Here is a 13,215-nt window from a genome sequence, read left to right on the forward strand (position 1 = left end):
AAGTCTGGTTCAAATAATACTAGTTTGAGCCAATGTAGAAGGGATCAATATGAGTATTTGAAATAGGAATTGGTATTCAAATTATAAACTTCTATTAAGAATGGTAAGCATGGTTGTCAGTAGCTTGGCATATTCGCCTTTTTGGTAAAGCTGGCATGCATATATTGACTGATAAATATGATGGAGATAGAACTTGGGTCTAATTTTGCTCTATATTTGGTTAAGCATGGATTTGTAGTGAATGGGAGACAAGAACCTTGAAGATCCTGCCCGGAAGGTGTTGTTTCAATGTTGGAGACTTTTTTAGTAGTCGTGTGCACTACATGTCGGTTCAAAAGCCTTTAGTCAATCAAACTTTGTTGTGTACTCTCACTTTATTCCCAATTGATTCTCGTAGTGGGTACTTGTTTGAACTGTGAAATGTGTTCTTCCTTTACTTATTTTTACTGTTGCTTCTATCTTGTCTATTGGAAAATTTTCCCAATCATTGCCCTGAAAAATTTGAGCGTGATGTCTGAAGTGGCTGTGGCTTTATTTCGGTCCCGTCTTTTAATTCATTATATTCTCTTCTTCTTGCTCTTCTAGTCCTAATTGAGTCCATTTCCTGCATATCAGTTTTAAAACTGCTGAATATCATGTGGTTTGCACAGGAGTCGGATGATATCTTTGAAGTACTAGATTTGATCGATCCGGTTTCTCCTAGCAAAGTTGTGGGTACAATATCTCTGTCATACAATGTTGAGGTATGTTGGACCATGCACATTTTGCTCTCCTTGAAATTTGTCTTTAGTGGACCTCCATTGACCATCATCTATTTATGTATGGAGGCAGTTACTTGTCTTGTTTATTTTTTCAAGTGAGTTATGCTTAACGTCCATTTTTATTTTATTTATGCATGATACCAACATATGTATCTGTGAAGATTTTATATTTCCTAAAAGCATTACCTCTTTTTCTCTCTGTAGACTCTCATTTCTAAAATCTCTCTACTTATAAATCTTTTTGTTTTGTTATACAAATCCAATGACACATAACTGAAGAAACAAATTGCACTAATGGAATTTTTGTTAATTATAAAAAATAAATTAACAAAAATAAATATGAAATTCGATGACAAGTCACCAAAAGGATTGTATTCATCTCTCCATAAAAATCTCTTTTATGCTTTATCCACATATCGATTTTAAAAGAAAAATCTGTTTTGGAGAAGAGATATGATTGAACAAAAAGTAAAGTTAAAAATAGAAAGGCCTTTACATGCTAATCATGTTTATTAAAAATAGGTTTATAACAATAGTAAATTCTATACACTAGTCAGCTTATCCCAAAAAAGAAAACTCGAGAAAAAAAAAATGACTAGAGAATTAAATGGCCATAAAATTGTACAATGAAAATATTAAAATTTTAATTTAATATTTCATAAATTATTTTTCATCTAATCTTTCTACAGGCCCTTAATGTAACACACATGCCATTAGCTAATATAGCAATATATATGCATTTCTAACCATGCGTATGTGCTCATATAGCATAGACATTTATCTAATAAGACAAGCACATACCATATTTGATCCCCTTCCTTCTCATTCTACCTCTATTTGCATGCATGCATGCATTTGTGAGTTCTCAGTGCATATGTAGGAAGTGTTTATAGTCATGCGCCTATGCACGACTGAGTTTGCTCTTTTGTATGTTACATCAGCCTAATCTTTTTGTTTTTTAATGGCATGTAGGATCCCATAGAAACAGAGAAGAGTTTTGCACATCGCCTCTTGGCTATAGTGGTATGTTATTTTATGTTTCTTGTATTTTCATGCTGTGGATTTCTCTGTTAGAATTCATACTTATACTCAGTTTTATTCATGAAAACACCAAAATATTTTTTATGGCATTTGTCAAATCCATGCACAATATTTTAGGTTAGTGCTTAATTTTTAGGCCTAGTGGTCATCTAGTGTGGTTTCAACCTTGTGCATTTGAAATGTTCAAGTCTATGCAGTCTCTGTAATTTACATCTTGTCTATGTAGATAAACTGTTAACCTTATATTAAGAGTAAAAGAAAGTTTTTCTGTCTTTTTATTTATTTTTTAACTGTTAACCTTGTATTAAGAGTAAGAGTATACAACACACAAAAACTGCCCAACCCAAGGGCTCAAAAAAGCCACAGAAAGCGCAGCAACAACAACAAAACTATACAGGTAAAATTACATGGTAACAGATACAGTTACTAAACACAGTCGCCAATTACAAATATTTGGTAATTTTTTGTTCCAAAAAAGATTAGGGCAAAGCCACAGAAGCTCCTTGCTTCGCCAGTGCGTCGGCCACTTGATTGGCTTCCCTCCAAGTATGAGTCCAAGAGATCTACATATGCCTGCAAATTTCGAAAATCTCATCAAAGATAGGCATGAGTCTCTAGGGTGGTGTAGCCTCTCGTGAGGCCCAGGAAATGACATTTCTTGAGTCACCCTCGACTACCAAAATTGAGCTCCAAGAAGAGTTTAAGTTTTTGAGGCCTTCCAACAGGGCACGGGCTTCCACTGCGGTGGAGTCCGCGATACCAATGTGGGAGGCATAAGAGAAGAGAAAAACTCCATCATGGTTCCTAAAAATGCCCCCTATACCTGTTGGACCTGGGTTGCCAAATGAGCACCCATTGAAGTTGAGCTTGATGTACCAAAGTTCCAGGGGTCTCCAATGGGAGGAGCGGGGGACACACCTGGGTCTATGATGAAGGATGGTTGTCCAATTAAGGAGAAAATTAGAGGCAGAGAGGAGCTTGAAACGGTTGTGGTTGGTGGCCCAGAAAATGACCATGGAGATGATGGACTCCACGATTGAATGACGATGAGAATGTTGTCCCCTGAAAATTTTGTTATTGTGTTCTTTCCATAGGGACCAAAGGATGGCTACTACTGCTGCTTTTCAAAGCATAGTGCCGGATTTGGGCCATATAAGGAAGCCCATTATCTGAAACAGCTGTGGAATTGATTCCGGTGTCACCCACGTCCAACCGAAAAGTTGAAGTAGGTCCTCCCTGATGAAGCTTGCGAAGTTGCAATGGATGAACAAGTGTGCATATGCTTCCTCCTCTGATTGGCACATAGCTCATCTCTTAGGGATTTGAAGACCTCGTCTTTGGAGTTGGTCCACTGTGAGGACTCTCCTATAGGGACCTGTATTCTTGGAGGAATAAAAGGGATCCAGGCCTTGGCAATGATGGACCGTTATGAAGGTTGCAAGAGGGAGGAGCCGTTTACTTTCTCTTTTTCTTTCCTTCTATCTTTCCGCCTTTAGGTCTGCATCGTTTCATTTGGAGGAAGTGGTGCATTATGTACTTCCATTACTTGGTAAAAATAGGTGAATACTGAGACACTGTTTTCTTGTCTGGATGTCTATATAATTATTAATTATAATAAAATATTATTACTTATAATATAATATTAGAAAGCACTTCCATGTTATAAGATTAAAAATATTAGAAAACACTTCCATGTTATAAGATTAAAAATAGTAATTTCCCATATAAAGTGAAATTAGTATAACATCAAACATTTATTAATTCTCTTTACTCGTCCAAAATTATCACAACCTAACGAACTATAATATTATACGTTGAAATTGAAATTATAGGTTTATATTTGATAATCATTTTACCGTACAAATGAGAATAAGTTTGAAATTTGTCTAATTATATCATCTAATTTAAAATCTAATTTACAACTATAACAAAAAAAATACATTATATAATTTATAATATATATATTAATAAGTCATATATAAGATTTGGTTATCAATGTAATTGGTATAATTATTAATTATAATATTATATAATATTATGCTAAACATAATTCTAAAAACAAGATGGCTCTTGCCTGTATATTTTGAATTGCTTGTATATTTTTATAATAAACGTAATTTATTATAAAAGGATCGCTATATTAAATAAATTTTTTTATAATAAATGTAATGCATTAAAAGGCTCACTTTATTAATTTATAATAAACAAGCTTTTCTTCCTCATTTCAATATTTCCATGTTCTCATTATTATTAATGGTAAGTTTGCAGTGCACCTTTGCATGCATAAAGGTTTGGAAGATGCCACACCAAGGAAGATGCACCTCATACCATATGTGTTCTCAAGTTAATAAGTTTGCACGCATAAAGTAGTGGGAATTGTCTCACATCGAAAATTTCAGGGAGAATTCACTTCTATAAAATCCTTGAGGCCCATCTCTATAATTGCCACTGGTTGAGTGGGACGCGTGGCCAGGTGATAGTGATGCTCATTGACCCCGTGATGTCATACTGTGCAAAAACGACAAGTCGTGATGTCAGCGCACCGATTTTGTACATAAATAACACCGAATCCCTTTTTTTGGCCAGATCTAGGATGGTCCAGCCGATTCTTGATCCAGAACCGGATTGGGGCAACAAATTTTTAATTTGACATAGTTTTGTCTTTTTAATCATGCTAGCAGAACTCCAATTAAAAGTCCTTGGATCATTTGTTTCTCAGTAAATATTTTGAAAAATTAAACTTGTGGAAAATATTGAATTTTCTCTTTTTCTCTCCTGTGAGTGCAGGACTATGATGAAGATGACCACTTGTCTTTCTCTGAGTTCAGCGACTTAATTTGTGCATTCGGTAATGAGCTCGCCGCTAGCAAGGTCTGAATGCCGGTACATGTTATGTTTACTGATGTTTAATTGTCACCATTTACTCCTTGCGGATATATTTCTTTCTTATGGTTGTGGTGTAGAACTAGAAACTGATTCAAAATTGTGCTCAGATTGGGGAGCTTTTCAAAAAAGCAGACAAGAACGGGGATGGTGCGGTCAGCATTGAAGAATTATCAGATCTTCTCGCTGTTCAACAAGAACAGTACTAAACTATCCTTTTATATCCCTGCAATTCTCTTGAACCTCTATTAATGATTATAGAAAGCGCAGATGTGGGGGAGGGACTGGATTTATCTATTAATCTTTCACGCTTTCTTAGCTAACTCGCATAATAATCCTCATCTTCTGATCCATGTTTATTTACTCATCTACAACCACATTGGTGCATTTTTTTATCAGATAATGTTGTACAGGTACGCAAGAAGGGTAATTTGAACAAAGTGATTAAAATATTGTATTTTTGAAGTTTTCTAAATCATTTTGCATAGTATTCTTCTCTCCAAACAAATTCAATATATATGTATGGTTCTTCAGTGCAATGTGTATTGCTTTTGCCACGAACAATAGTCCATTTGCGTTTTTGCCAGTTTTCAAGTTATTCCAATTGTTATCCTCTGATAGTCTTGATTAATCCATATTTTGGCATTCATTGCAGGGAATCACTCATAAATTGCTGCCCTGTCTGTGGTGAAAGTCTTGGAAAATTTGATCAGTTAAATGCTGTTATTCATTTGACTCTTTGTTTTGATGAGGGGACAGGAAATCAGATTATGACTGGAGGATTCTTGACTGATAAGCAGGCGTCATATGGGTAGTATCTATATATACACTAACTAGCACTCAATTAGTATGTTTTAATGTTCCTATTTTCGACCCAACAATTCTTGATGTGTTACTTCAATCATTTTATCTGTTCTACTCCAGAAAGTTTTTATATGTTTGTTATTTGTGAATGCCTAGATGGATGTTCAAATTGAGTGAATGGGCACATGTTTCATCATATGGGATAGGCCTCAAGTCCGGATCAGCTTCTTCACACATTCTGGTTTGAATTCAATTCGATATCATATAGTCACTGCTGCAGCAGTGAAATCGATTTATTATACTTCATATTATTTGACCCAATATTTGCACGTCATAGTTTGCCAATCCATACCCACTCTCGGTTCCTTCCATCGCTGGGTTTGGGTTGACCAGGGGACCTATTGGATCAACTGATGATGTTAAAACAATTTTATGATATCTGTGGGTCAGGTTTGCAAACTATGGATTAAGTAAATATTTTTTAATGGATTATGGCTGAAGTAATATCAATATGACTGAAGTAACATTGAATCCTTTGTTCACAATGTGGTTTCAATCTTATGGTAGATTTCAGCTGGTGGACTTGTGACTATATTAAAGAAGTTTAAAAATTAACTGAGTGCCTTTGAGTGAATGTGTTTTACTGTGAAAACATTTACTCTTCTATAAAGTTACAAAGGTTTGTTTCTTACAAGGTTTTAGAAAATGGATCGGCAACCAGGATCGCCCCTCTGGATTTTTGATCTGGTTCGATCAGATCATTGATCCGGTCTATCGAACTGGAAATTAAAAAAATTAAAAAATTAAGTGGGGCTTGTTAAGGGAGTAAAAAAATAAAAAAATGATAGAGTCGGTTATGTTAGAGAATTGGTATGAACCAGTTGGTTCATGGGGTGAACCGACCGATCTTGATATTTTACTGGATCCGGATTGTTGAGTTTTTGTGGCCTTTAAAGCCTAGAGAGCTTGTAAAAATGGTATTTATAGTGGAATATGCACTTCAGTGGGATTGTGTGTTTTGACTAAGTGTTGGGCGGTTTATGGCCCAGATCATGTCCAAAACCCTTACCCCATGAACCAGTTGGTTCATGGGGTGAACCGACCGATCTTGATATTTTACTGGATCCGGATTGTTGAGTTTTTGTGGTCTTTAAAGGCCTAGAGAGCTTGTAAAAATGGTATTTATAGTGGAATATGCACTTCAGTGAGACTGTGTGTTTTGACTAAGTGTTGGGCGGTTTATGGCCCAGATCATGTCCAAAACCCTTATCCCTGGGTATGTGGCACTACCGAGAAAGGTTTGCAGTGGGTCATCCCTTGTTGAGGTCGAAGATATGCCCATGGATGATGTTTGTAGGTTAGGATAACTGTGTGGTCTCCTGTGTCTGGTTGTAAGTCTGTGAGAGTAAGGACCAAAGCCTCTACAAATTTTCGCACCGTCTGCTCCCCAGCCTTCCCTTGCTTCCGTTGACTGTATAGACTCACCTCCCAAGGTTCCTATCGAAGAGCTAAATGACAACTCTGTCATTCTAGACATGTGCCGCCTCTCTGTTGACTTGGTTTGACCCTCCGTAGATTGTACTCTGCCCGTTTCGGCCCACTCGATTTCTATTCCCATTGCTTCTCTCGAAAAAGCCGGGTCTTTCTCTGTTGACCCGCTTCACCTTGTTGTCGCCTCGGGCTGGGCCAACCCAGTAAGATCTACGCATGTTATGGAAACGCCGTCTATGGTTCATGCAACCTTGGCTAGTACGCTCGCCCGCTCGTACAACCCAGCCTCTGACCCTTCGCCTTCCACATCCTCCCCTCTCGGTGTTGACACCTGTATGGTGACTCACCATACCCCTCCCCACTTAGCCCCCTTCTCTTCTTGAGGTCCAACCTCTAACCCCATCCCCTATCCCCTCTACTTTTCCTTTTCTAGCTTCCACCTACCCTAATCCCCTTCTGAAGGTTCACCACGTATCCTCCCCTACTTCTCTCTCCGTTGCCCCTCTTCTTTTCGGTTCTTTGCCGACGGTGCTTCATCTCCCTTTTCCTGCAGCTTCTGTACTTGCCTCCTCGCCGCCTCCCATCCAATCAACCTCTGTCATCATTCACACCCCCACTCCTTCATCATGCCACCCTCCGCCAGCAGACCAGGTCTTCTCTACCCCAAACCCTCCCACCCCTCTACCCTCCAGCTCTCTAAGGTCTGGTCTCTCACCTCTCTGCCTGCCTCCTCTTGTCAATTTCGATACCTCCTTGGTAGAACCCTTGCCTGTGATCGAGGCCTCGTTTGCCCTCACTCCACCTACAGGAGACGCTGCTACTGCTGCAACTGAGATTTCTACATCGGTGGTGACTTCGTCCCATACAACCACCATGGATCCTTTCTTCCACCCTTTTGCTTCACCCCCCATTTTGGTGGGCTTCCCGGCAGACCCCTCTAGTGGTGACCCCATCATCATCTTGGTCCCCTCTTCGCCTATTCCAATACTTGTTCCTAAGCCTTCGGTAGCTCTAAATCCATATGTCGACCCCTTCTCGGGCCTGCTACCTCTCTTTTTCTCCTCTTCTCTCTGCACCTCTTCACCTCAACCACTTCCCTCACCCCCTACTGACCCCCTTCTTGGACCCTACGGACAGCTCAAAGTACTTTTTTCTTTCACCCTTTACTTCAACCCCCTCAATCTCGGACACTACTCTGCCCTTGCTTGTCCCCGTTACCTCTCACCTTTCAATGACCTTTGCAAGTTGCAGCTCAATGGATGTCAATCCCAAGGAACCCATTTCGTCTACTCTTGGTGCCGTTGTTGACCCCCTAAACCCAACCTCATCTTCGTTTGCACCCTTTAATTCGGTAACTACTCCCCCCGCCGCTCAACTCTCCCTGACTACGCCCCCCTCCTCTGTGATCGACCCGTTCGACCTCTCATCAGGCATTTTCAGGCCTACCTCTGCTAATGGACTGCCATTCCCGGTTCTGCCGGCTTTACCCTCCTCTGCTACTATTGTAGGAACGGACTTGCTGGCTCCTACCACTCAGTAGACACAATGGGAGACCCGCTCTCACCCCCATTTGTGGACTCAGACTATGTTAATGGAGTTGACGTTGGCCAAGGGCAAATCCGCAAAGTTTTGAGAGTCATCGGCTTTCCAAACCCATTTGAAGGACCATTCACGGAGTTTTTCAAAGCTGAAGCTCAGTCTAGTCTAGAGTAAGGGTAAGCAAGAAAAGCTCCCGTGATATCTCAAACTTGTTTTCCACTATCAACTATGATCGACCCTCCTCATCCAACCTCTCCTTCTCACCCACTCACCAACAAATGGCCCCTAATGGCTCTCTGGTGAGACGTTCCCTCAAGAACACCCCCCTCTCCGTAGCCCATCAATGCTGATTTTATCCTGGGATATCTAAGGTCTAGGTCTTCCCCACAAGAAGAACGCAGTTAAAGACCTTTGCTTCAGACACCGGCCATCTATTTTGGCCTTGACTGAGACCAAGTTACCCTTCCCCTCCCTGCTTCAAGTCTGGCAGGTTTTTTGCGGCATCGTCCATGCCAATGGGCAGCGGTGTCAGCTGAAGTAGCTTCTGGGGGAATCTGGGTTATTTGGGACCCAACAACCCACTCCTTGGTCTCCCAACATTTAGTCAGATTCTCGATCATTATTCTTTTCTTTAGAATTCCAGATGGGTTTCAATGGAAATTTACCGCTGTCTATGGTCCTAACCTAGACACGCTCCGACCTCTCCTCCGAGAGGAACTCAATCTGGTTGGTCAACTACCCCACCCAGTTTGGTGCCTAGGGGGTGACTTCAACGTCACTAGGTGGTCCCATGAAAGAAAGTCTTCTACGAGGATATCCTCGACCATGTCCGCTTTCTCTGACTTCATAGCCTTCAACAACCTCCTGGATCTCCCCACTCAAGGTGCTCAATTTACTTGGTCAACATTGCATCCAATCCATCTCTTTCAAGATTGGATCGCTTCCTAACTTCTATTAAATGGGACACCTCTTTTCCTCGAACTCATTCTTTGGCTTTACCCAAGCCCACATCTGACCACTGTCCAATCATCCCTAACACCAATCCCTGACATAGTGGCCCCAAACCTTTTAAGTTTGAATTAGCATGGCTGGAAGAACCTTCTCTTTCAACCTATTACCGGCTTGGTGACAGGGGCTATCTGATATGGTAGTTGGTTGTGCAGGGTTTAAATTGCAATGCAAATTGCAGTTACTCAAGGGTCACCTAAAATCCCGGAGTCGGAATCTTCCAGGGTTCCTCGGACCCCAGACCTCAGAAAACCTCCACCTTGCAAACCATTCAGGCCCTACACAATTTGGAAGAAACCAGGGCTCTCTCGGATCTTGAACTTTCTCACCTCCCTGGTCTTCTGTAATGCTTCTCCCAAGGAAATCCACAATCTCTTCCTCTTCCTTAGATGCTTTGAATTTGCTACCGGGTTCAAAGTAAATAACGACAAAACCACTATGATGGGGATCGATGTCAACCCTTACACACTCAGTTCCTATGCTGATATTTGGGGTTGTGGAAAGGAAACATTACCATCCGAGTATTTAGGTCTTCCCCTTTGGAAAACCTAACAAAAGCTTGTGGTCCCACATTGTTGACAAAGTAGACCGTAGATTAGCTGGATGGAAAGGAAGGTTTCTATCCCCAGGTGGCAGGCTAACGCTTATCAAAGCTACTTTAGCCAACATTCCGGTATACTAGATGTCCATTTTCCATATGCCAGCTGCCATTAGCAAGAGGATTGAGCAACTTAGGAGAAGGTTCTTTTGGTCAGGAGCTGACTCTGACCACAAATTCCACTTAATTGCTTGGGATAAACTTTGCCAACCAAAGAATTGGGGGGGCCTGGGTATTAAAAAGTATTGGTACTCAGAATCTAGCCCTACTTAGCAAGTGGTGTTGGCGCTTGCTTACTCTCAGGAACCAACTTTGGATCGACATCCTCAAAACCAAGTATCGTCTACATGATTCTCCTTGGCTCCCTGAATTTAGAGCCAATAACAGGTCTTCAGGCATTTGGAAGTCTTATGTCCTCTACTTTTTAATTCTTTAAACCCCGGATCAGGTTTCATCCCAGATCAAGGAATCAAATCCTCTTTTGGCATGGTCTTTGGCTGGGCCACACCCTCTTAGGGATAAACACCCTGATCTCTATCGTCTTGCTAGAGATCAAGGGACAACAGTAGCCCAAGAAATGCTACTGACTGGGACCCCAGTTTTCAGGAGAACTCTAAATGACCAAGAACTCTCGAGCTTTGCCTCTCTTTCGGCAGATTTACAAGCCTGTTTCTTAACCCTTGCAGGTATAGATTGCATCATTTGGAGTCCTGCCCCGGGAGGCTCTTTCACGGTGTCATCTTTTTACCGCACTTTGTCTCGACCTCCCACTGTCGCCCTTGCACCAACTTCTATTGTGGACCAGGCCTGGGATTCCTTAGCTCCCCCAAAAGTCGAGGTGTTTATGTGGTTGGCCCTCTCTAAGAGAGTATTGATTGTTGATCAGCTGCAAAGATGTGGTATTCAGATTCCCAATCTCTGCGTCTTGTGCTTAGTGGAAAAGGAAACTAATAATCCCTGTGCATACAACCTTTGGGGAGTAGTCCTCAAGTTGTTCAAGGTGGAATGGGTACTACCTGCTGAAGTGACTTCCATTCACCCCTCAATCAAGCCTTTTCCTTGGGCCAAAGCAGGGATTATGCTCTGGAAATTAGTGGTGGCCGCAGCCTTGTTGGCCCTTATGGATCGAGCGTAACCACAGGATTTTCAGGGGGGAATACTCCCCTTGGTCCAAACTTTTCACCAAGCTCAAATCTTCCATCATCTTCTGGGCCACAAATCACCTCGATTCAAAGGAATCCCGGCATCGGCCTTTCACCTAGATTGGAGCAACATCCTTAGACATCATTGCTCTCGTCCCTCCAGGTCTTCTAGCTGGAAACCACCACCACAGGGGATGCTAAAGCTCACTTTCGACGGATGCTCCCCTCAGTAACCCTAGACCGTTAGGAATTGGAGTCATTCTTAGAGACCACCTTGGCTCTATTGTGGCTTCAGTTTCCAAACACATTGGGCATAAAGACTTGATGGAGGCTGAAGTGGAAGCTCTCCTAGAAGGCTTACTACTCATCCAACATCTCAACTTGCCCTCTCTCATTGTAGAGGTTTACTCCAAGAACACCATAACCTCGGCACAAATTCTTGCCTTCCCCCCCCCCCGGTTTTTGGCTCAATCAGTTGATCAGTTTCATTACCTCTGCGGGAATACATTTGTCGTGTGGACGCATGCTTAGAGGGAAGGAAACCACGAAGCTGATTCCCTTGCAAAAGCAGCAGCGGAGATGGATGGACACTAGGAGCTCTCTTCTTTTTTGGTTTTTTCTCTTTTTCTACTCTTTTTGTATGGAGGATCGGCCTCTTTTCTTAGGTTGCTGCCCCTTAACATTAACTTTTCGAAAGAGGCTTTCGATTCCTTTTTCTCCTATCCTTGAGCACCTTTTTTGTGGTTGGCCAAGGTTTTTGTATTCTCTTTTCTCAATTAAAGGTTAACATTATCAAAAGAAAAAAAAAAACACGTGGGACCAAGGATTCAGCCCCATATGTGTGTCTTTTTTAAGAGTGGGGACCACACCCAAAATTTATTTATTTTTAGACAAAAAGTGGTTACACCACTTTTTATGGTGGGCATGCCACTTTTTATGCTAAAAACTGGTCATGCACATTGTAGGGAAAAGGGGGCGCCCCATATTTTTTTAAAATATTTGGTTCAAATTAATTTTAGTTAAAGATAGGAAATGTTTTGTTACCATTCAAAATCATGATGGCTGATTTGTGGATTGGATGACTCTGATTAAATCTCTCTTACCCCACAGATTTTCTAATTATCCTAAAGGTCAAGCTGGAAATTAGACAAGGCATATTTAGATTGGAATCCTATTCAAAATAGAAAATAGATCTTGTTTCTATTTAAACCTATTTGAATCCCCTTTCTCAAAACACTAGCTCTCTCTCTCATGCCCGAAGTCCTCTCTCTCCCTCATGCGATATTTTTCTCTCTCTCCCTTTCTCAAAATTTGAAACCACTTGACCCCTCTTTTTCCTTAGAGAGGGTCATGCTATTTTCTCTCCTCTCTCTTATTTTATTTTGAGTAGCTTCTATTAAAAGAAAGAAGAGGAGGAACTTTAAAATTAGGCTTGCTGATTTTTGGAAAAAAAAAGGGTGACAAAACCTATAGAGAGTGATCACCTCTCAAGCTCAGTCATATTTATTTTCCATAGCGTTTCTATGAACCCTAGTTGTTTTTGAGGTCTCTAGAAAAGAAGTATTTCCTACAAAGCTTCCCTATCTCAGAATTTCCAACAACACCTAAAGGAGTAAAAGTGCACCATCAGTTAGGGAATCGTGTATGGGGTGTACTTAGACCTGTGAGGGTAACTCCAGGTATCTTATAGTAAGTCTTCCTAATAGCCTTAATTAATTTTTAGTATTATTTCTTATTTTTATGTGAATTTTCAGGAACCTTTTTTGTACTAAAAATTATAGTAGAAGGTTGTTTAAAGTTCGTGGATAGTTTCTATTTTCTTGGCAGTGAAAATAAATATCTTAAGTTGTATCTAGGGTATTATTTTAATTTAAAGCAACATATAGTGACCCATGTAAGTGGAATTCAGGTATTTGAAATAAAAATAAACTTTTTTTTTTGGATTTAA

General features: G+C 40.7%; 1 protein-coding gene across 4 annotated transcripts in view; it reads left to right on the forward strand.

Annotated features, from left to right (window-relative positions):
• Window positions 1-13,215, forward strand: part of LOC18448287 (phosphatidylserine decarboxylase proenzyme 2) — a 37,929-nt gene that overhangs the window by 10,698 nt on the left and 14,016 nt on the right. For 2 of the 4 annotated variants that reach the window (XM_006858344.4, XM_088852427.1), the window contains 6 exons: window positions 651-743; window positions 1,734-1,784; window positions 4,590-4,673; window positions 4,796-4,887; window positions 5,341-5,496; window positions 5,646-5,730. In XM_006858344.4, the coding sequence (XP_006858406.1) occupies window positions 651-743; window positions 1,734-1,784; window positions 4,590-4,673; window positions 4,796-4,887; window positions 5,341-5,496; window positions 5,646-5,730 (561 nt within the window). Of the gene's footprint in view, window positions 1-650; window positions 744-1,733; window positions 1,785-4,589; window positions 4,686-4,795; window positions 4,888-5,340; window positions 5,497-5,645; window positions 5,731-13,215 lie in introns of all 4 variants that reach the window. The other 2 variants (XM_088852425.1, XM_088852426.1) reach the window with 1 other exon arrangement.

Source organism: Amborella trichopoda, chromosome 11 (genome assembly GCF_054954075.1).
Source record: "Amborella trichopoda isolate Santa Cruz 75 chromosome 11, AtrichopodaSantaCruz75HAP2 v2.0, whole genome shotgun sequence".
Taxonomy (NCBI): domain Eukaryota; kingdom Viridiplantae; phylum Streptophyta; class Magnoliopsida; order Amborellales; family Amborellaceae; genus Amborella; species Amborella trichopoda.